This window comes from Tursiops truncatus, chromosome 10 (genome assembly GCF_011762595.2).
Source record: "Tursiops truncatus isolate mTurTru1 chromosome 10, mTurTru1.mat.Y, whole genome shotgun sequence".
NCBI lineage: Eukaryota > Metazoa > Chordata > Mammalia > Artiodactyla > Delphinidae > Tursiops > Tursiops truncatus.
The window spans coordinates 48,844,341-48,866,519 of record NC_047043.1 but is presented as its reverse complement, the minus strand read 5'-3'; the positions used below and the strand labels follow the sequence as shown (position 1 = coordinate 48,866,519).

At 37.2% G+C, this 22,179-nt stretch overlaps 1 protein-coding gene across 14 annotated transcripts in view; it reads right to left on the bottom strand.

Annotated features, from left to right (window-relative positions):
• RBMS3 (RNA binding motif single stranded interacting protein 3) overlaps positions 1-22,179 on the bottom strand; it is a 715,503-nt gene that overhangs the window by 59,795 nt on the left and 633,529 nt on the right. For 11 of the 14 annotated variants that reach the window (XM_033864509.2, XM_019946975.3, XM_033864512.2 and 8 more), the window contains 2 exons: positions 10,672-10,782; positions 3,667-3,714 (listed from right to left, as the gene is read on the bottom strand). In XM_033864509.2, coding sequence (XP_033720400.1) covers positions 3,667-3,714; positions 10,672-10,782 — 159 coding nt within the window. The remainder of the gene's footprint in view (positions 1-3,666; positions 3,715-10,671; positions 10,783-22,179) is intronic. The other 3 variants (XM_073810934.1, XM_033864511.2, XM_073810932.1) reach the window with 1 other exon arrangement.

Genomic DNA, 22,179 nt, shown 5'->3' with positions numbered 1-22,179 from the left:
CTCAGGCCATTGAGTGCTAGGAACTTAAGAGCTACCTTTAACTCTTTCCTCTCCTTCTACTCTGACATCCAGTGAGTTACTAAGTCCTGTGTATTCTACTTCTTTCAAATTTGTCAAATTTGTTAACTCTCCATTCTTATTTGCACACCTTGGGCACATGTCAACTTGATTTTGTGCTTGGACTCCTGAGTCCTGGTCCCTGTTTTCCAGTTCTGTCTCTCTCCAGTGCATTCTCCACCTATATCCAGAGTGACCATGTCACTCTCCAACTTAAACTTTTTAGTTTACATCTATTGCCAGCAGGATGGAGTCCCAGCTACCATAGCTGGTGACATTGCTCCACCTTATTTGTCCAGGATCATTTTCTCTACTCTCATCTCTCTTTATGCATCCCTGTCCTACTGAACCATCTGTAGTTCCCCGAATTTGCCATATCCTGCTACCCATGAGCTTTGTACATGCTGCCGTGTTAGTCTGAAACTCCCCCCTCCATCTTATTTTTCACTTGGCTAATTCCCATGTGTCCTTATGTCTCCATTCAGAGGTTTCTTCCACTTTCTCTGACTCCTACCGTGGGTCAGTTTTCTCTTTGTGTCCCTATAGCGCCTTGTAACAAGGATGATTAGCATAGCTGTTGCTAATAACATTTGAGCACTTATTTGATGCCAGAACCTGTGCTAAGCAGGCTACATATCTTAACTCATCTAATGCTCACAACACCTTACGAGGTAATTAATATTTCCTCAGATAAATAATCCAAGCTACAGAGAAGTTACATAATTTTCCCAAGGTTCCACAACTAGTAAGTGACACAGTAGATTCTGAACTCAGGCATCTTATTGAAGACTTTACAAACTTGTAATCTCTTGCTTGTGCCTAACTTCCTAATTGGACCCTAAGTTCTTAGAAGGAAGTTGTATCCCTAGCACCCGACACAGTGATTGTCACAAAGTGTGCTCCCAATAAATACTATTTGAATAACTAAAAGAACAAGGTGGCATGTGGCTCAAAGAGGAAAGAGTTCTTGCCTAAAATCAGATTTACCCTGATTACCCTGAGATCACCTTCAGTGTCTGCCATCGTGATGTTTTGCCCCAAGAATACCAAATAACTTGCTGTCATCTAATCACCCCATAGAATTTCATTTCCTGTCCCATTCACCTCATGTACATTTCCCACTCTTGTCCAACTGGTAAACTCATATTCATCCTTCCACATCAAGCTCAGAATTCACTTTATTCCTGAGGGTTCCCAATCTTCATTGTAGATTCTAAATTTTAGTTCCTCCATACTTTATACATTTCAACATCATCATCATCAACAACAACAACATTAATTTAGACCATCATATATTTTTTTTAACCAATGGTCCATTTTCTATTCATCTTTGTATCCCTAGTACTTCAGTGTTGTGCCCAGCACTCAGAGGGTGGTCAAAAAATGTTTGATATATTGATCGAACAGAATTAGGTTGGGTTTTGTTTCTGTAGATTACCACGGAGATATCTCAAACTCTGATACATCATGGCAGTTTAGTTGGCTCCTACAATGGCCAAGAATCGATTACTATTGGAGTTGTCCAACACTGGCATATTGGGAGACATGAGAAGAGGATATCACAATACCTTATGCCTGTTTCACTTTCCTGATCTGATCAAGGGTTTGGCAAAGGATATGTTACCTTTTCAAGTGTCATTCAAGTTGTGCCCACCAGATAAGTCACAAACATTTTAGGAAGGCAAGTCTATTTTCATTTAGAGATGGACTAAAGAGGCCAAAGAAGTCTGTGCAAATTTATAAGATGTCAAACCACCAACCCAATCTTGTAAGGGGAAAACAACTGTAAAATCTCCCAAAGTGTTATTTTTCCTGTCACTTCTATTTTAGTCCCTTTGTATTTCACTGGGGTCTTAGCACTTATTTTAGTTTAGTGATATCATATCTGAGCTTTCTAAATGTTCTACGTAATTACTGTGTCTTATTCCTCAAGCACACACCAAACTGCCAGATTAAGTTTCTCAAAGCACTGCTTTGATCAAGTCATTTCTCTGCTCAAGGACTCTCAGTGGCGCCTGACTATGGAATTAGGTGGGAACTCTGAGTCCAGATTTGCCTCCAGATGTTCTGCCACAATTGATTTGTGTAGAGCCTGACCCATGACACACATCTAGTAAGTGCTTTTGATGTTTTCATTGATTTTTCCATTGTGTTTTTGAAAGTGAAATCAGAAAACCTAGTTGAAGGAAAGTTCCATTTTGTGTCTTTCATTATTATCAATACTGGCAAATTATTAAGAGTAGATGCCTCTTGTTAAACAAAGATGCCACACGGTAAACAAAGTAAAGGCTACATACGTTAGAGAAAGCATCTTCCCAGGGGTCCCATATCCTAAATAAAACAGGCACATGAAGATATGACAGGTAATACACTTTAGGGAAAGATAAGTGGTATTTTCATTAATGACAACTTATAGAGATTTCCAGGAGGACCAAAGTAACTTCACAGCTGAAAGCTAACTCATTGCTTCTCAACTGAACTTCTAAGAGGAATATTCAGCCATGAGCATAATTAAACAAGTCCACAAGACATGAGAAAAGGATTACCCTGAATATGCTGGGTCAAGCAAACCAGGTGGCCAAGAACATGATGTTCTCTGCTTGAAAACCACCATTCAGTTGCCAGACTCTGCTGCTCTCTGGGCTCTCCCATTCAGTTTCTGGCCTTTGTCTCTCGCTCTCTCTCTCCAGTGCCCTTTCTTGGTTTAGATTTTATGTCCTCATCATCTGACACATCAAAGGATTAAAGAGTTCAAAGCCCTTCATGCTGCCAGTATTTTATTTAGTTAAAATCAACAAAAATGAAAACTTGTGTCCATTTTCCTCTTTGCAAGAAACCAAAATGCAAAATCAAGATGAAAGCACAAGAAGATCTGTGCTGTTCAAAATTAAAACTCATGTCTTCACATATGTATACTCTGTGACAAACTGCACCACTGGATTTTATGAAACTACTTCAATATTGCTAATTAAAATGCTCGAGACACTAACGAATTCTCAAATCAACCTCTGCCACTTTGTTGTACAAGTGGAACATTGGCAGATTTTCTTTCAATATCCAAAACACCATTTTTGGAACAAATTTGAAGTTTTGATTCATTCAACAATTATATCGAGTACCTACTATGTGTCAGACACTATAGTGGGTGCTGAGCAAGCAAAATGGGATGATTTTCTGATTTCAGAGGAATTCCGGTCTCTAAAGCAGTGCTTCTCAAACTACTTTTATTCATCTGTGCCCTCTTTTGATAAACACAAGTATCCTTCTCCAATTTCCCAGAAAGTCTAATGAACGCTCCAACACTAAGAATTACTGATACACAGAACATAGACTCAATTTTCTGTGTATCCTTCATAGACCAAAAGTCTTTGAGCTTTTACTTTTTATTTCAAAAGCAACACATTTATTTTCCATACACAAAACTGGATTGGAATATTAAATATCCTTTTTTGAACCACATATGCTAACCCCCCACCCCGGAACTGAAATTGAAATGCCTGCTTAGAATCACTGTTTGAGAATCACTGCTTTAAAGAGTTTTGGAGAAAAACCAGGCAAGCTCCCTCTCTCCCATCCAATCAAGTCTTAAAGGAATTAGAATTTTCCTACCTGACACAACAGCTGGTGGAGTATCATAATCCTGTCTTGGGACTGAATCTTTGAATGAAAAGAGCATGAGAAAGAATGCAATGAAGTACAAAAGAAAATAAAATAGAATTTTAGCTCTAAAACGTGGAAGTGCCCACTGTATGTCACATGGTACCTAAGGCTCCTGCCTTCAAGCACTCAAGGAGGCACTCTGACCCCTTGACAGTTGACAGTTGACACAACGGTCCCCACAACCACCACTCTGGACGTGTCGTTAGGCGTCGTGTGACCTGCGAGGACAGCATCATCTGTCCCAGAGTATTGTCGTCTTCCTCATCTTTCATAACTTTGGTCCCTCCCTTGGGTCATCAACTTGCAATATGTACCCTCTTTGGCTGACACAAAAGTTCTACAAAGTGGCCCGTCAGGAAGGGGACCAAAGTGCAATATGAAACCCCAGTCCTGGAGAACAAAAGAAATAACTACAATTTCAAAAGAGATAAATGAAAAATTTGCACATTCCCAAATTCTATGGAGGCTGACATGTTTTGAAGCTAGAATTTTGTTATTGACCACTCATCTTGGGCTCTGTCCCCAGTGGTCGAGGCCAAGGAGTTTCGTGTGCTGGTATCGTGAAGACACAGATCAATAGAACAGAATATATTCAACAGATGGCTGCTGTCTTTTTCCAAAGTGTCATAAAACTGGAGGTGGCAAATTGTAGATCGAGGTTAATTAAACAACATGACAAACATTTCAAAAGTTGGGGTGATGTGGGACCAAATATAACTGCTTTTTTAAAGATGAAAAAGAGGTTTTGGCTTAATATCATTTCTTTAGCCAGGGATCTTACAAAGGAAAGTGGGACATGGCCCCACTTCTAAAAATGGAAAGTTCTAATTTCTCCAGCTCCCCTTGGAGGGTAAACTGTGTAAAAGGGACCGGGTATTGCTCATATTCAAATAAACTGCCCAAACATGGTTAAAAGGATGCTTTTGCATGACCCTCATTCCATTCATATGATCATTATTCCATTTTAAAAACTAAAACCTCAAACTTCACTTGTCCGCCTACTTGGTAACTTAATTTGGACTATCACAAATTTATCCGTTTCATCTCCTTGCCACAAAAGGACAATGTTGATCACTCTCCCATGAGTGAACGGTGTGTGAAAAGACAGATTAGAACTTGAACAATGCAAGGCCAGCCAAGCAAGCATTGATCAAAGATTCAAATGCAAGTAAACCTTAGGCATGAGTTATTCTGTTTCTCAGAACAGGTATGTGAACTAGTGACTTGATTATAATCCCCAAATCTAGAATATATAAAATCATTTTCAAGGGGTCTCCAAATATTTTATTAATACTGGTAGTAACTCTGATTATCTTTTAAAAAACTAAGCACACATTATTACTACAAACAAACAAGACTGTGACACTAGTCATTTTCCAAGAATATATTTATAACATTTTAGAATTTATAAAAAATCATGCTCATTGTTGAATTCTTAGAGAATGTAGAAAAGTATCATGATTAATATAGAAATTATCCCTAATCCCATCATCTAGAAACCATCACACTTGTTTGTACTTGTTATAGCCTTATTTCATAAATATTTTTTCATAGTTGATACGAACTTCACACATGCAAATTTACATCCTGCTCTTTTGATTTAACATGATAGTTAATTCCTTCCTAATTATTTTATACACTTATAACTTCATGCTGCATTACATTCTAGTTTATGGATGGATTATGATTTATTTAATCTTCCTTATTAGACATTATAAAGAACACTGGGCTGAATATTTTTAAGATATATTTTCTGTTATTCTAGAATATTTCCAGAGAATAGGTCTTCAAAACTACAACTATTTGGTCGGGGAATAGAGCTATTTTTGAAATGTCTTTCAGGCCCACCCTGCTATCCAGCTGACACTTTCACAAATTTGGATTCCTACCATCACACTATCCATGCTTGAGAATGTATATCTCCCCACACCTTCGTCAGCAATGTGTATTATTTTAATAACTTTATTTAATGGGTTATATGTGTGTGTCTGTATTAGATTTACTGTTAAGTTGATCATTTTTCATATGTTTTTTGGCTTTCTATTTCCTCCTTTATCAACTATCTGTTCATTTCTTTGGCATTTTATACATTGGTAATTTTGTATTTTTTGCTAATTTATTGGAATTCAGAATCTAGTTTTTAAACAGCAAAAGCTTACTATTTGCAAATAAACTTTCATAATACTAGACTTTCACTTAATGCCTACTTGTTTATTGTTTATATTGTACTAACTTCAAAAATTCACTTATCTTACAACAAGACTAAATAAATTTTAAAAAACTCTTCCCTTTCATCTATATTTTCTTTCTTGTATTTAACCATTTTTAATTGATTGATACTTTTTCCTGAAAAAACATTTCAGGAGATGTACTCATTACCACTTGTGAATTTATGATACTGTTTCCCAATCATGAGTCCATTTAACATCGTGTATTGGTTTTTATCACTCTGTCTTAATACTTATATTCCTGGATAATAGTTGAAAATAGACAATCTCTAAGCAAAATGAATAATTCAGGATTTTCACCTGATACCATCAGAATTTCAAAGCAATACAGGAGGGATGGTGCCACTGAAAACTGTGAGAGAACTATGTTGAACAAGTCAAGAACAATTACAAGATTATCTCTGTGAGCGGCTAGGTTACACCACCAGAATCCAATGATGTCACAAATCACCAGTGGTCTGGAGACACAAACAGAACTGCAGATAAGGAGGCTGCAGAACAAAAACTTTTTATTTCTTTCCACAGATTCTGGTGACATTGTAAGCCACTGGTGACCACCAACTGAACAAATGAAAAGGAGATAAGAAACTTGTAAAACCAGATCGTCATGCAATTTGGAGGTTCTCATAACACAGTAAAATCCCCAATGGTTTCTGCTAAAGCTTACAATAGACTGATAAGAAATTACGGATAATAGGGCTTTGGTCCTTGAGGGAATCCTGTGACAAAAAATAAACAAAAGCAGAAAAGCTAGATACTTCTTCAAGGTCAGCAGAGCCCTGGAATAAAACCGTTATACTGCTTGCATAAAATTCATTTCTTTTAAGCGCTGCAGATTCTGTCCAGCTTAAAAATAGGCAAAGAATTGAACGATAAACATTTGAGGTGGCAAAGAATGGTTAATTAACCTACAAGGCATCCCTTTCAAAATGTGGGGTCATGGGGGACCAAATACATCTAATTTTATGAAGATGAAAAAGAGGCTTTGGCTCAGCTCAGTACACTTCCTTTACTCAGGGATCTTAGAAAAGAAAGCAGGACATAGCGTATGGCCTAAGGCACCCCTTCTGAAGATGGAAAATTCTAATCTAGTTCCAGGTCCCATTGGCCCTGAATCCTGCTTACTTTGGTTACTCCCTGGATCTCTCTGCTCTGCCCCTGGAAACTATTTCTGGACTTGAGGTTCCTGTCTTAATCTTGACTTGTCACTGTTCACACCTTGTTGTGCAGAATTTCAGTGAGCTCAGATGTCTGAAAGCCTCTGGAAAATTATAGTAGGAGAGAGACGTGGTCGGAGAGTTTTAGATTGACTGGCTGTGGCAATATGGCTGGGAACAGACTGGAGTAAATTGAGGTGGGAAACAGGAAGAACAGTTAGGGGACTATTACAGTTAATCAAACAAGGCCCAGGGCAGAGACTCTAGAATATGAAGGAAGGGATGTATTTGACAGATGTCTATGGGACTTGAATAGTAACTGTATGTGGTGGGACTTGAGAAGGAAAGGGTCTACACTGGGTCCTAAGTGTAGTGTTGGACTCCCCCGGTGAGTGGTCGTGGGTTCAGCTTGAGAGGGGACAGGAGCAGGACCCTATAAGAGGAAGGGTCAGTGGGGAGAAAGCTTGGGAAGCTCATGAGATTAGTTTGGGTCATGTTGACTTCGAGATGTCAGAGGGAGAGTCACGTGGAAATATTTAGCAAGTGGTTGGACAAATAACTAAAATTCTAAAATGGTCTAAAATTCTAAGACAAGGTTAGCCCTGAGGACTCAGATATAAGAGTCTTCGTCATAGAAGGCAGAGTTCAAAACCATCGAAGTGGAGGAGCTGGTTAAGGAAATCATATATGAATGAGAAGTTTACAAACTTATTTAGCAGCCTAAGAAAGAAAAGAAGCAATGGCCAGAGAGATCAGAGGAGGACCAGGAAAACCTTGGGGAGGAGTCACAAACTGACAGCTCTTAGGAAAATTGGGTCCAATATTCAAACATAGGGAGATTTCCCATTAAAATCCAAGTAGTTTATCTTGAAAAACTGGAAGTTTTCCGTATCTCATGCCATTAACGCTCACAACACCCCTGGGATATAAACATTACTTTTCCCACTTTGCAAAAGAGGAAATAAAAGTTCAGAGAGGTCAAGTAACCTGCCTAAACATGCACAGCTAATAAGGGGGCAGAACCAGGCTTTAAACTCAAATTCAACACCCACTGTTCTTTCCATGATACCAGGCCACCTTCCCAGCAATGGATAAAGTGTGTTGAAAAGATGTAATAAGGTGGTGAAATCTGATTAAAAGAATCAATAAGAGCCACTCCAAATGCCAATCAAAAATTCAGATAAAATGAATCTATGATATTATATCAAAGTGTAAGAGTGACAGTTTAAGAAAAAAGTATAACTTCCTGCTGGACACTCAACATCGTCAGTGATATTTTGTTGAATAAGTCTAAAAATTAATACTGTTTTCTCTCTGCCTTTTCAGAACCTTATGAAACTTTAAACCTTTGCAAAACATCAATTTACATAAAGCTTATAATGTTTTTAAGCATTAGTACAAATGTGAAGGAGGAAAATAATTTTTAAAAAAGCTAAAAGAAATTTGATGTTAAATATAAGCCACATGCTTAAAACTTTTGCTTTCTGAGAAAGAAAAGGGGATATATCATTACTGAATAATTTGGCTATTACCAGCTGGGCAAAAATTGTGGTCTTGTATAAACGTATCCTTTTTGAAAATACTCAAACACTAGTCATAATAGACATTATTGAATCAATAAGTATTGTACTTCCGACACTGTTCTATATAATTGAGCTTATTTTTCAATTTCTTAAAGGATTCAGTCATATTCTCAATGAACTTAGGTCATATTTCTCCTAGTTTCCTCCAAATTTGAATTTCAGTGAGTCAGCTGGCTTTGCTTTTGATTCAAATGAGTAGAATTTATAAAGTGTTTCTTTTTATGCTTTGCCTTACAACTCCCTCCTTTATCGGATTACAATTTGTCATTCAATACAGGAAAAGTGCATTACTTCATTTATTCATAATTTGTGATCATTTAAGTAGGGGAAAGCAGATATAAAGGGAAATCAGTAGTGGGACATGAGAAACTTCAAGCCTTCCAATATTGTCCTGGGATCTGCTTTATTAATAAATGAGAAAAGTGACTACAGATAATCTTCACACATTACTAAAAGCTATAGAAATAGTATCTTCAAATTCTGATGAAAATTAGCTGTACCACACTGTAAAATTAAACATAGTCTTAGACATGACTTTTAAAAGTCTAGTTCAGAGACCTAAAGAATCATTTGATCTAGTCTAAGCTTTCAGACACACAGGTATCATCAAATGCTTTTTATAGGGTCAGCAACTGAGGCCTTCTAGATGGGTACTTTGTTTATGTTCATAAAACTAAATTTCTTTATTGAAACAATGGGACTCTTTCCACTAGGTATACAGACTTTCCTCCTATTTAGAGCAGATTACTGAGACCTCAGTGGACATGTCAGAAACGTCTTAAATCCTCAAAAGCCTGTGAGTCAACACATCTATGTAGCAAGCAAGCCATTGCTTTAAGGTAAAATCTCCAATATACAGCTAATGTACCTAGTGTACTTAGATGTTTGGAGATGTTGCCAACATAACTGAGAAGAATCACAGTAGTGGTGACTATGAGACATATAGGCATAAAGTCATAGAGGCATATGGTTGAAGGGGTCCCACAGATCTCCATGTTCATTACTTCAACTGGATGGAGAGGGGCATTGAGATCAGGAGATGTTATATTCCTAAGGACAGACAGAAGCAATAGGGCTCCATCAGGCTTTCTATAGTATTAAAGCTGTCTCACTCAGAAGAAGATACATGTTTTCCTCTCTCTGTCTTTAAAAATGACAAAATTATCATCATTAACATTTATGAAAAATAAAAACTGTTGCATAGGATATTGGTTTTGACATTTTTCATTGTTCTCTATAATAAAGTTGCAGTATTCCATGTTGTATTTGACATTTGCCCTCCTGACCCTTTGGGGAACTGTCTTTGAAAAGATTTTTTAGAAAACAAAGGTTTGCCAATGATTTCAACTGCCTTGTTGATATAAAAGCAAGGCTGCAATGGGCATTTTTGAATATACTTTTGTGCCCTAAGGAAAAATAATGGCTAATCAAAAACATCCCTACCTATTAAAAAAATCAGGTACATTAGATTCCTTTCCTTTTTTGAACATCATCTATGTTGACATATTCAAAAGAAAGATTAGAATAAGTTGATTATGTGAGGTTCTCAATTACTTTTCATTGCTTTAAACATTGAAAGTAAATAAAAAGCCCTGCATATTAGTCATAATCAAGGTTGGCCCCTCTCTTGTGAATAACCTGGGGATGCTGTGAGCTGAAGTGGTAAATATCTGGGAAAGAAAAACTAGGCTCAAGTGTATTAAGTTACAAGGTCTAAAATAGACACACCTGGTGCATTGCATCATAGGAACCAGAAGTAACACAAATTTAAATGCAACGTGGTAGAACCTTCAGCCTTGTCAATGCGAGTAAATGTGCCCTGGAACTGTGCATGCAGAGGGCAGTTTATTCACAGTGGGACCTAAAAGGCATGTTAGTCAGTGGTGCAGAACCAGTTCTGCTGATGATGTCAGTAAGAACAGCGAGTATTGCACCTTATATTGATGAAGTCCAAGAAAACAAAAGGAAACAAACTCTTCAACTCACCGTTCCTGTTGTGCCCAACGAAAGGTGATTCATCTGTTGTGTCAAGGGGCCCATCATGTTTGCTGGCTGCATTGACATAGGATGGTCCATTGTTGGCGTAATCACAGCACCCTATAAGCACACACAACGTCCAACTGAAAACATGTTCCACAATGAAGGAAACTTTAAAAAAATAAACACAGTAGCTGTGTTAACATCATACGTGCTTACTTCTCACTAAAAAGGCTAACTTGAGCCATGTGTGATGTTTACATCCTTTCATTTCATTTTGTGCCTGTCTAAATATGTAACATTAGCGACTTTATCTCTGATGTGATTTATCTGTCATTGTCATTTATACTTCCAATATTCAATGTAGAATGTATTCTAAGACATCAGATATATCCTCTCTCACTGTTCTACATACAAACTTCTCTGACTGAAAAATATAAATACTATGGAAATTCTCTAATTGTTCTTGATATCGAGTAAAACTTTCGTTTTTGTCATTTACCCAGGATTTATACAGATAATTCTTGATCACCTTAATACAACCTTCCCTCAGGGGGATAATTCTGGTCCAGATGGGTTTCTTGATGGGATACCTTTAAAGGACATATTAAAATCTAACACAAATGTTATAAAAATCAAAGCTACTATTTCCCATATTTTTTTCCTCCTAATCTTTTGACCTACTTTCTTTCTATCTGTGCTTTTGACACAAGCCTAGAGGATACTAAACTGCTAAACGCTGGTCAAATGAAACAGCACTGAAATTTTTTTAAATGCAAAAATATCAAGTGTTTCATCAGGGAAAGGCCCACTTCCAGAATATGCTTTTTAATTTATCATAACTGTTGGAAATGCAAGAAATAATAGACATAAAAAAAAATTCTTTCCATATACAAAGTGTCACATGGCCCATGAAGCCTGGAGCCAGGCCATACTACCCTTCCCTTCCTTGTCCTTTCCACTATCCTACTATTCCACCTTAATTGACTAACTTAGAGAATGGAAAGATTTTTTTTTAAATGGAAAAGCTAGAGTTGGATAGAATCTTTGAGACTGTATAATTCCAGTGCTTTATTTTAAAGATAGTAATAAAGGCAGAAGCTCATTTAAATACCCAGTGGTAGAAAAATGATTATGAATCTGAATGCTATTTTTTTCTGTAGACATTATTTTTCTATGTGACTTTTTTCATATAAATAAACATTTTGAAGAAAAAAAAATAAGTCAGATTCACGTGGATGGAAGGATCTCGGCACCCAAACTAATTACCCACAAGCAAATATGTCCTAAAATGCCTTAGCTCAGTATAATCAGTTTCTCGTGCTATTATCCAAATCCAGCTCCCTGACTGTACCTGTTAAAAGATCAGGCTGTCACTCAGCCTTCCTTGTGGGCTCTACCTCATCAGTACGGAAGGAAAATAGAAACTGAACCATATATTTGTAAATTATTGATATACAGAGCTAGCTTTGTTCTCAAAGACGTTTGGACTTTTGAGCTAGAATCAATCAAAACACATATGTTATTTTATAATCTGTAGCTTGTAAATAGACATAGTTGTGCATTTGCATTGCTTGAATTTCTTGATGCTTCCATAAACTGTCATTCATCAGAATGCTTCTCAAATGAGAGACATGATAAGCTTTTACTTAATTACAATTCAGAGACACAACACTTTTTCTTCCGGCTGCCTGAATTTAACAAAAGCATCTTTACTTTTTCCTTAAAAAAAAAGAAAAAAATTACTAGCCTTTATTTCAGGTATTTGTCATATCAAACTAGCAGTAAATACTTTGAGAAGAACTGAGACGCTTCTTAAATCACTTAGGGATAAACGATAGAATAATCTCAGAGTTAAGACAGAAGTTCTGAAGCATGCTTTTTTTAGCCAAAATGTGGCACTTTCACAACATTCTAATCCTTAGCAGGTGCAAGACTTCAATACTCTTCTTGAACTTGAGATTTAGGCTATCTTCTTAGAATATTTACCCCTAGAGGTTCTGACACACAGCTAACTTGTGACAGTCCCGGAAACCCCACAATTCTAATCAGATTGCCCTAGTCACATAAAGAATTGTTCATCATATATCAGAGATAAAGACCAAATTGTGTTTGGCCAGGAAACTTTCTTCGCAATGCCCTAGGGGTGACCTCACTCCCCAGCCGTGTGAGAGGTAGTCTTAAGTCTTTTTTGGGGGTGGCAACACGTAAATGAGATAAGGTGAGCCTGTGACAGACAGCTAAATCAAAATCCATGCATGATAAGTATAGAAGGATTGAATGTCTGCATTTGGAATTAATTTCGGAAGGATCGTCTGGTCTCTTTAGAGAATCTTTTCATGGAAAGTGCTTGGGGACTCATTTGATTACAGATGCCACAGAGTGAACACTGCTTCTGTGTATAAACCAGAAACCTGACAATCAAAGCGAAGAGTGTGTGTGTGTGTGTGTGTGTGTGTGTGTGTGTGTGTGGTGGGGGGAGGGATGTGTCATCATTTAGAATTGGAAATAGCAAAGCTAGGCACGGAAGACAACGTAAGAGAAACATTCCTAACCAGGCCAGCTACTGCAAATAAAATGAACAACGAAATAAGGCTTCTTGGGGGAGGACACATCAGGTCATACATTCTTATTCGAATTTAGTAAAAATGTTCAAGAAACACAGGATTCCAACAAATGATTAAGATCATACATTTCTTAAGAATCTCAAGGGATGGAAGAAACTTACAAGCAGTAAGTTGGAAATAGCAGACAGGAACCCCTTGGGGAAACACACTGTCTTGATGGCGCTTTACCAGGGACAGACAACTTAGGGAGTTTGAAGTGCTGGTTATCTACAACAGAGACTGGGCTTTGCCAGTCACTGTGTTCATCAATTGCAATTCAGCTACAGAATCTCTTTTGTATTGTGTAAGACATGAAAAAGTGTGAGGGAGAGAAAAAAGAAAGAAAAAATAACAACAGAGGAAGAGAAAAATCTATGGTTGTTAATGCAAAATTATAACCGTGCCTCACTAAATCCCTTCCTATCCGATGCATTTAAGCCATAGACTGAAGAGTGTTTTGTGACAGATGTTGCCAACACACTAAGGGTAATTTCATTTACTCAAAAGGTATAGAATGTGCTGTCTGACGGAGTTTGCTTGGCAAATGGCAAAGCAAGAGGAAACAGATTTTTCATTTTAGCATCTCCGGATGTCTGGGTTTGCTCAATGTTTAAGCTGCAAAGAAAAATACTGTAACATGCTGTAATTCCACTAAAAAGCACAATGACCAGACAGCGGATGGGACTGCCTGGTCTGTTTTAGCCACGGCCTCTGCAAAACAAAGCTGTTCACACTCAAGTGTCATAGGGTGGAGCCGTTTGCCCTAATTCTGAAATAAACAATTTCAACAGGATTTTGGATAAAGTGTCCAAAGATCATTGATGTGGAATAAATATATCTGACCTAAGGCCACAAAAGCATCTGTGTTGTTAACCTCCTGCCAATATTTGAAAGAAATTTTAAGTCTAGGAGAGTTCACTGATATTTTAATTTTCTAACAGAAATATAGGATCATTGGCAAATTGGGGAAAACACCAGCAAGGCTCTCTCCCATCAAGAACACACATAGCTGGTTTAAAACCTACATTAATGCCATGATATGGACCACAATGAGAATTACCTGTATGAATGTTCCTGTGAATGTCAATATTCTAGGCCAGTGCCACTCCAAATAAGATCAAGAATTTAAATTCGACTCTCTGGGCTTCGGGCATTGGAATCTGTGTTTTAATAAACTCTCCACCAGCTTGAGTGTGTTTTATAATGCACTGAACTGGAGAGACTATGGGCATTGAATTATTCAAAACATGGTAGGTGAAGGAGTGATATGTGGGGAGGAGGTGATCAAAGAAATCAGTGAGACTTGATATATCTTGTTATCTCATTTTATTTACCTTTTAGAACTCTTCCAAATATTAGAGGAAAGAAATCAATATCAATTTTCACCTGTCACGTTCCACACTCCAATTATTAACCAATGTCAAATTTGACCAGTTTTCTGTACCACCTGCTCTGCAATAATATTTCTGAGCCTTTATTAAAAATGTAAAATTGTCGTTGAATTTCCAAAATAAAATAAAATAAAATAAACTCTCCAAATGATTCTGATGCCCCCTAAATTTGAGATGTGTGCTCTGTCTATAAACGGCTATTGTATAAGTCAGTGCTACAAATACTTGGTCTTACTTTATTTATACTGTTTCTCAATTATTTGTTTTAAACCAATCTTGTGATAGGGTATGAGCCTTTGTGTAGTAATTATATTACATTTTGTTTAAAAATGCAAAGAGGTCAAGCCTGCATTTTTGACGAGCTGAAATGGGGTGATTATCTGAGTAATTCAGGCCTCAGTCTGATGATCTGACATGTTTCTTTTTGATCAGTGTGCTTGTGTTGGAGCACATTTAAAATTCCTTCCTGTTTGGAATCTTAGGGAGCCTTGAATCTGAAATCACAGAAATGTAAAAGTATTAATAAAAGGTAGGAAAATTATAACGTAAGTGAAAAAAAGGAAAAGAAATATCACCCTCTCTTTCCCTCTTGTCCTATCTAGATGTCTCAGGTCAAGATGTTTGCAGCCCAACCTGGTATATATAGGATGGATAAACAACAAGGTCCTACTGTATAGCACAGGGCACTGTATTCAATATCTTGTGACAAACCATAATGGAAAAGAATATGAAAAAGAATGTATATATGTGTATAACTGAGTCACTTTGCTGTACAGCAGTAATTAACACAACATTGTAATTCAACTATACTTCAATAAAAAAATAAATTAAAAATAAGAAAAAAACAAAAAGAAACTTTATGTTTCTTCCAAAAAAGAAAAAAATGTTTGCAGCCCATATTGTGCTCTTTTCCTATGGTCACTTATGCAAAACCATAGGACTTGTTAGTAGTAATCATTCAACACGACTTAAAAAAATGTGGTTTAAGGTCATTTGTCTTCTTTCTCATCTGTGTGTTTTCTGGTTCTCAGTTTTTAATATTTCTAGAATAAATACCTAGTGGAGTTTGCATACACCAGGCTATTTTTAGCACATGTGATGTACAGAGAATGATATGCCTTTACAAGTAAACTAGTTACTGTAACGGATTTTCCAGTAGCAATGATGTTTTCATAATATAAATGGCATAAAGTTATTTCACTTAACTTGGGAAATAGCTAACCAAATGCGGCGCCTTGCTGTATGAGTGTGTGACACTCCATGCTGTGTATGTAGAGATGTTTCACCTTTTCATTTGTTGATGTTGGCGTGGGTTTTGTTTTCTTTTGTTTTGTTTGCAGGGGTGCTTGGTGAGGTTTACATAGGGCTGCCTAGGGAGAGATAAAAAAGGATTGGGAAAGATTTCCCCATCCTCAGAAACGCTCATTAATCCTCAACTACCTTGATCAATGTCCAACTTGCAGAGGATGGTCTGTCTTAAAAAATATATATATATATATTTGAAACCCAGAAAGCTGTGGCAAAGCTGGTAGACTTCCACTCTGGAAGCATTTTGGAATGATCTCCAACAAACACTGGAGGCTTGGGAGAATCATGAATAACCAGGTGTGGAAGCCAGGCTGCCTTGAAGACCCCATGTTAGCCCCTATCCTTCCTTCCCTTTATTATTCTCCACTTGCTTCTTTCAATATACCTTCCAAGAGGGCGAGGGTAATGTTTACACATATTTGTAATCCCTATAATTATGAATTACATGCAGTAGATACTTGAAAGAGTGTTTGTGAATTAATTTTATATATCAGCACCACGAATTGTTCAGTAAAATTAAAAATGGCTAACATTTACCAACTTTTAAAATTTCGATTGTTCATTCTAAAAGGGCTGAAATCACGTTTGCTTGTTCAAACTGTCTATTTACAGTGTCGTGGTGTTGTCTACAGTAGGAGGCATGTAATATATGTTTCATAAATATTGGTTGGAAAATGATGAAAGAGAAAAACTCAAATCAAAAGGTTCTTACAAATGTTATTTTGAGATTAATAGTCAAAAGGAAGCAATCCAAAGATTCTGAAAAATCTTGTTCTCACAAAGGGCAGTACAGTTTCAAAACCAAGGTTGTGCTCACGTATGTGTGCATTTATTAATATATTCAATCACCACAACCTTAGAGATGAGATCTGAAATTCACCTGATGTAAAAAGTTCTACTAATGCCACCGTCACATATTTATGGAAATTATCAAAATAAAAAGTATCTGTGTATGTGCATACACCAGTGGTCCTCACCAAGGGGTGATTCTGCAGTGGCTAAAAGGGCCATTTGGCAATGTCTGGAGACATTTTTAGTTGTCAAACTGGGGAAGGGGTGCCACTGACACCTCGTGTGTAGAGGCTATGGTTGCTGAATATCCCACAACACACAGAACAATTCTCCACAACAAAGAATTATCCAGCCAAAAACACTAGTGCTAGGGTTCAGAAATCCTGGTATACACAAACATATATTCATAAGCTCCAGTTACACAAAATGAGAAGGATTTGAAATTACAGTAATTAGAAAATGGCACAAAGTAGGCATCCACTCTCTGCTCCCTACATCTAACAGCAGACCTTAGATTCTACACTGAGATTATATTTATGCTATAAACCAGTTTCTTAGATACCTGACATCTAAATCAATTGCCCAAATCCTATAATTTATCAACGAAAGGAAGCAAGACTATTATTGACTTTACATTATGTAACTTTATAGAGCCTATATGGTTAGTTTTGAGTTCAAATGTATATTGCTATTTATTTTGGAAACACAGCTAACTAGAGCTGGGTTTCTCTTTTCTAAGTTTAGACAAATTAGATTTGATTGGTATATTTGGACTACTACCTAGAGGTGTGTACCTGTGGGTTTGGGGTATCATGTTTAGAAGCAGGGCATCTTCCATTGTTATGTGGTAAATTTAGAAGAGTTTTGTACGTAGTTTATCTAATGAGAGAATATCTATCAACTGTAAAAACAGAGGGTTTTTTCTTACAGTCTTATAAACATTCTTCATTTCATGTTGCTTTTGGGTTCAGTTGCCATTAATTGGAAGTGTTTTATTAAAAATATGTAATATTAAAAGTCACTAAAGCCAAATTCATTTTAACCATGGAGTCCCCTTTAAAAGAATCCTAATTATATACCATGCTTATTCAACTGTGAAAAATGGTTTCAACTACTGGTTAAGTGCTTATTTATATAAAAGTGTCATTTTGAATGAGAATTTAAGTAAATATGTCACATGGAAGTATTTTTTACCAAAGCAGGTATATAGATAATAGTATTCTCAACAATGCTTTATTGAATCCTTTAGAGTTCTGTGCTTAAAATTAAGAAATTTGTTTAGCAGTGACTTCTGATGTTTTAACAAGCTTCTTTAGAATTCTAATTGAGTACAATGGCTTTTAAATATATTACAGAATTGAGGAAGAGTTGACATTTTGAAGACCTTGGGGCCCAAGGCTCAAATGGTTTTGTTGACTGAATGTGTAGTAGACCAGTTAGTTCTTTTATCATTAGACTCCTACACCTGGTTAAAACTATAAAAGGAATTTCATCATGCAGGTGGACTACAATATAATCTTTTCTTTTCATATTTCTACTTAAAGAATTATCATTGCTGAGACAATGGAAATATTAAGTGTGCACAGAAGGATCCCAGGGTCTCCTCAGAGAGTCTTATGTCTTCAGCAACAAAGGGTGGATTTGTGTTCATCACCTCCCATTCCAACCATGTAATCAATGTGTGGCTCTCGGCCACGAGATCCACCACACACAAACCTATGTGCCATAAAAACCCATGCAGTGTGAGGTAGACGATGTGAAGGAATCACATTATTTGTGTGGGAAAACTAATGGTGTAACCTAAGTCCTCTGTCTCCATTTGCAGGGCCCCTGTGGTATATGGCTTCCTCACCCAGGTGCATTGCACAGTTCCAAAATCAGTTTAAAGAGATTTGTAAGCTATTATATATGGAACGGATAAACAGCAAGGTCCTATTGTATGACACAGAGAACTATATTCAGTATCCTATGATAAACCATAATGGAAAAGAATATGAAAAATGAATGTATATATACATATAAATGAATCACTTTGCTGTACAGCAGAAATTAACACAACATTGTAAATCAACTATATTTTGATTAAAAAAAAAGAAGTTGCATGAGCAGGGAAATGATGTAAAAGGCTCCATAATTTTTCTAATAAGAAAAAAATTTTAAAAAGAGATTTGAGAAAAATAAAAATAAATAAATATTAAGGACCATTAAGCTGTGGCACTTATCAAATGAATGGGTTAGTCACATTATATTTCACCATCTTCCCTATTTTTTTTTTTTTTTTTTTTTGGTACGCGGGCCTCTCACTGCTGTGGCCTCTCCCGTTGCGGAGCACAGGCTCCGGACGCGCAGGCTCAGCGGCCATGGCTCATGGGCCTAGCCGCTCCGTGGCATGTGGGATCTTCCTGGACCGGGGCACGAACCCATGTCCCCTGCATTGGCAGGCGGACTCTCAACCACTGCGCCACCAGGGAAGCCCCCTATTTTTTAAGAACAAAAAAAGCCTCTGATATCTACTCATCACATATATTACATAATAGAAAATTATACTATCAATACAGATAACAGCTCCCAACCATTTTCCTACCTTAAAAAAAAAAAATACACTTGTCACTTTAAAGATGAGCAAAACTGATTTTCTTTAATTTTAGTTCCAAGACAGGATATAAAGGAAACTGTGTTAAACTATCTTCTCTACCAAAGTACAGCCTAGATTTCATGCTTACAACTGAGTTAGTATCTTGAAAAATATTGTCTTATAGCGGAAATGTCACATGTTTAGGACACTGGCACTGATAAGCCAATGGCTACTGTAAGTTATATTTGAGTATAAGGGTAGATAGGATGATCAATTATAAGATCAAAATAGTTTCCATTCCTGCTTACCCCATCTAGATTGAATGAGCAGTAGGGTCACCCCTGAGGTTGTGCCTTCCTACTCATTTCTACATTTTATCTCCAAAAGAAGGTCCCTGCAGGTAGATCCAAGATGGCTCCTTGAGCATGGTACACATGTTCCATTAAGATCTCATGGCTTACAATTTACCCTTCTAATCTAAATCCCATCAACATGAAGCCTCTCCTCCAGCACACTGAACTACGCAACTGTCTCCGACCCATCTTGCTCTCCCATCCTTGGCGTCTTTGCCTGGGCACCTCCAGCAGATCTGCATGCGTGTCTTAAGATTCTTATCAAATGCTCCATTCTAGGGAACAGCTCCTGTGTCTGACCCAGGTCATTTGCTCCTCTCTTGTCTCCTAGCTTTTGGCATACATCTGATCATGAGTACACTTATTTATACTTATTTATTTCTCCCCTGAATTCTAAGTTCATTGTGCCATTCACGATACTTTATTTTCTAAGGGTTTCAGAGCCCTTCACAGTGTCTGTCATGAAATGGGTCATAGTGGTGCTGAACTTCTAAATGAGTGAAGGGCACTTGCTCATCTGACAGGGCTGCCATGACTTTAAAAAGATGAAAAACGTAAGAGCAACTCTATGTTCTAACTGGACAAGGTGATTGGACAACAGCATGGTCTTAAAAATCCATTCATTCAGTTGCTCTGCTTTCCTTTAAAAGTGCCCATATCTGACCACTGCCAGCTGGACAGTCTTGCCATTTACCAAGAGAATTTCTGGGCTTCTAATTCTAAGGGCTGCACACCACCCAAGGAACTCTAAGGTTGGATCCACTGCACGATTTCCATTTTATGCAAGAATTACATGGACCCAATCAAATGCTGCAAAATTTCCTTTATATATCACAGTATAAGCTTGTTTTTACGAGGGCTTTCACATGCCACACACTGCTTTAAGAGCCATATATATGCCTAAGATTCTTGTCAAACCTTGCCATGTGATGGATAAGAAATGCTTTATTCACTTGTACAGCCATCACTTTGTATACCTCCGAGCAGATTTTCAACGTACAGGAAGTTTAAAATGCACATCAGAAGCAGGATTCCAGGCCAGACTTCTTCCAAGCGATAAGGCAAACAGGATTCCCAGCAGAGGTCTGAATATTTATGGGCAGCATCTTTTGTCTGGTAAGATGTTTGTCTCACTTTAACTAGCGCTCAGGATTGTGAGCTGTCATAAAACTTCTCATTAAAAATTTCTCCTTGCTGACAAATAAGCCAAAACACCCTGCTGCAAATTATTGTCAAGGTCTTGCAGCATCCTATTGGTGAAGGGGCCTGGGAGATCATTTCTTAAATCACGGGAGTGATCAAGAAGAAAGGCTGTCTGTTACCCTACTTATGGCCATTGTATATAGTGCAAATTACCAAAATATGTCACAGGCACCTTGATTCTGGATATTACTAGGAAAGCTGCTATTCCTTGTCCTGCAATTTGTTACAGAATGCACTTTATTTTGTGGTCCCTCGGAGGACACTTCTGAGCTATTTGTTTTCTCCTTTAAGACATTTTTAGGAATTTGCCTGGTTAAAGCTGCCAACTTGAATAGACCTAAGATACAGGTGTGAAGCCACGACCCTATTCAAAAAGGGATTTACTCCCTTTAAAGTGCACTTGCTATCAGTACTATTGTCACTAACATGCCTCAAACTTAGTATATACACTGTTGATGAAATGTTTAGTAACCTAACGCTGATATAAAATACGTCCTGGTGGCATGGCCATATCCTAAGGTAAAAAAGTTACATATTAGCAGCATCCAACCAAGATATATTCTGAGGGATGTGAGATGTTAGTTAATGTACCTCAAGTTGTCCAGTACATGAGATGAAAGCCAACTTTATGTTTCTACTCTTCAGTATTCTATTTTTTGTATTATTTGTGCTAGAAATTTAGTTACATTGAGATTTTATTGCCATTTCTCCTAAACAGTATTACTATATCAGTGGGTGTGACTTTTTCTTTGTTTAATAGAACGGTCTTAAACTCTCTAGTACCTTGCTCTTCATAGTGTGGTCCAGGCACAGATAGTGTCATCTGGGAGCCTAGTGTAGAATCTCTGGTCCACTCCAGCCCCACTGAATCAGAATCTGCAGTTCGATAAGATTTCCAGGTGAGTCATATTCAAAGTCAAGTATGAGAAACTTTGCTCTATTTTTTATATGTCTGCCATGCCTCTAGCTGAGTAATTATTCTACTGCATTGCTTCTAAAGAAATTCTTCATGTATTTCTTACTCATTTTGTTAATTCCCTTTTCGGTTCCTATTTGAGGGCCACGCAGCTTCAAATAGTCTTTGTAACATTAATACGCCTCCTGCAAATATGTTATAACCACGAACAGCCAGTAATATTTAGTTCATCTCCTCAATAGTCTCCATAGGGTTTCTGCCTTTATCCGTACAATCTCCTCTCCAAAACAATTTCCTTTCTTTTCTCAGGACATATTTGCATGGCAAAACCCTCAAACTGAAACCTCCATTTCTCTCCAAATAATGTCTTGTC